The sequence below is a fragment of the Gossypium hirsutum genome, chromosome D01, assembly GCF_007990345.1.
Source record: "Gossypium hirsutum isolate 1008001.06 chromosome D01, Gossypium_hirsutum_v2.1, whole genome shotgun sequence".
NCBI lineage: Eukaryota > Viridiplantae > Streptophyta > Magnoliopsida > Malvales > Malvaceae > Gossypium > Gossypium hirsutum.
Genome location: NC_053437.1, coordinates 22494751 through 22496392, shown reverse-complemented (window position 1 = coordinate 22496392; position 1642 = coordinate 22494751). Strand labels below are relative to the sequence as shown.

Genomic DNA, 1642 nt, shown 5'->3' with positions numbered 1-1642 from the left:
CTAAATTTTATAGAATAATATAATATTAAAATAATAAAATAGAATAGAATTAATTAAAAACATTCATCATTAATTGATAAGTAACTCTTATCTACTTATTATTTTTCACACTCTTTTGATAAAAAATTTATCAAATTATTTTTATTTAAGATTATCAAACACACATAAAAAATTAAATTATTATAAATTAATATTTTTAATGGTCAAATTAATAAAATATAAAACACAAAATAAATGAAAAGCATGCAAACAGAACATAAATATAAAATATATTTTTTAAAAATATCTATAGTTATAAAAATATGGGATTTGTGAAGGCATACTTGTTCTTATCTGATTGTTTTGATTGTCTAAACCAGCGTGCTTGGGAATCGGTCAAAATCCAACAAAGCATCCGACTCCTTCCATTTAAAGAAGTTTCAATCTCACTCAACCACCTTATAAAGCCTTCCAACTATGTACTAATTAGTAATTACCTTCAATCAACTCTACCTCTCTTACCTAACTCTTTAATTTCCCCTCCAAATTTCTGTTTTTCATTGCTTTTAATCAAATCCCCAAAAATCATTGCTTCTCTAGAACTTACAGAATGAGCAGAAAAGGGCACTCCCATAACAAGTTGGTGAGATTCATCACAATTCCTTTCAGAGCCTTGGGCAAAGCTAGGGATCTTTATGTTAAAAGCATGACAAGCTGTGCTTCAAGGGTCAGCTTTGGGCAAGGCAGTGGTGATTACTCAGGCCAATATTCAGGCTTGCCTAGGAGCTTTAGTGCAAGCTCTGCCACATCTAGCCATGATAATGAAGATCTTAGAGACCTTATTAGGGCTGCATCGGTTAGAAGCTTGGGACATAGGAATGAAATAGAGATGTTCATGCAAGAACAATTGAAGCAGATGAGATCATCGAAAGGGTTGCCAAAGAGTAGCAGTGTGGGGATGGGAAGAATTGATGAAGATAAGCCTTGTGATGATTTTGAAGAAAAAGATGAAGCTCCTGTTGATAACAAGAAACAAGATTCTTTGTTTAAAAGAAGTAAAACCTATGCTTCTGTCACAAAAAGAACTAGTGTTGCTTTTGATTCTTATTGATTTCTGTAACCTTTTTTTTTTCTTTTTTGCATGTAAAGGGAAGCAAAAAGAATCTCTCTTTTTTCTTTTCTCTATTTTTTACCAATTTTTGTTGTTTAGAGATGGTTTCATTAGAAAGTTTATGGATTATAGAATTTATATGCAAATGGAATGAATCTTCTCATGTTTGCAGCGGGAAGAAATACAATTATGTCCAAAGTTAGAAGTAGAGACTGAAATTTTCACTATCAATGCAACGCAAGTGCCAAACAATGATAAAATGGGCAGTATTTAAAGCCTTCACGGAATCCGTTAGTGCCAAATTTGGAGCCCTTAGCCTTCTTCAGCTAGTTAAAATAAAAATTGACCAAGGCGGGAAGAAAAACAGGGAATCCATAGTAATCTAGTTTTGGACATAAAACCCATGCTAAAAGGGGGATTTTAGTGTGAAATATTTGGTTTTATCTTGTTTTTTAGTTGACATTTCCAAATTGAAAACCGTTTGGGCAAATATTGTACCAAGTTAACGAAATGTTAGATACTGTCTTTAAAGGATATTTTGTTATATAATGT

General features: G+C 31.9%; 1 protein-coding gene across 1 annotated transcript; it reads left to right on the top strand.

Moving 5' to 3' along the window:
- Nucleotides 1-330: 330 nt before the first annotated feature.
- LOC107940271 (uncharacterized) lies at nt 331-1272 on the top strand. The gene has a single exon (XM_016873709.2). It carries the CDS (start codon nt 590-592, stop codon nt 1088-1090), a length of 501 nt encoding a protein of 166 aa, XP_016729198.1. The 5' UTR covers nt 331-589; the 3' UTR covers nt 1091-1272.
- The last annotated feature ends 370 nt before the right edge of the window (nt 1273-1642 follow it).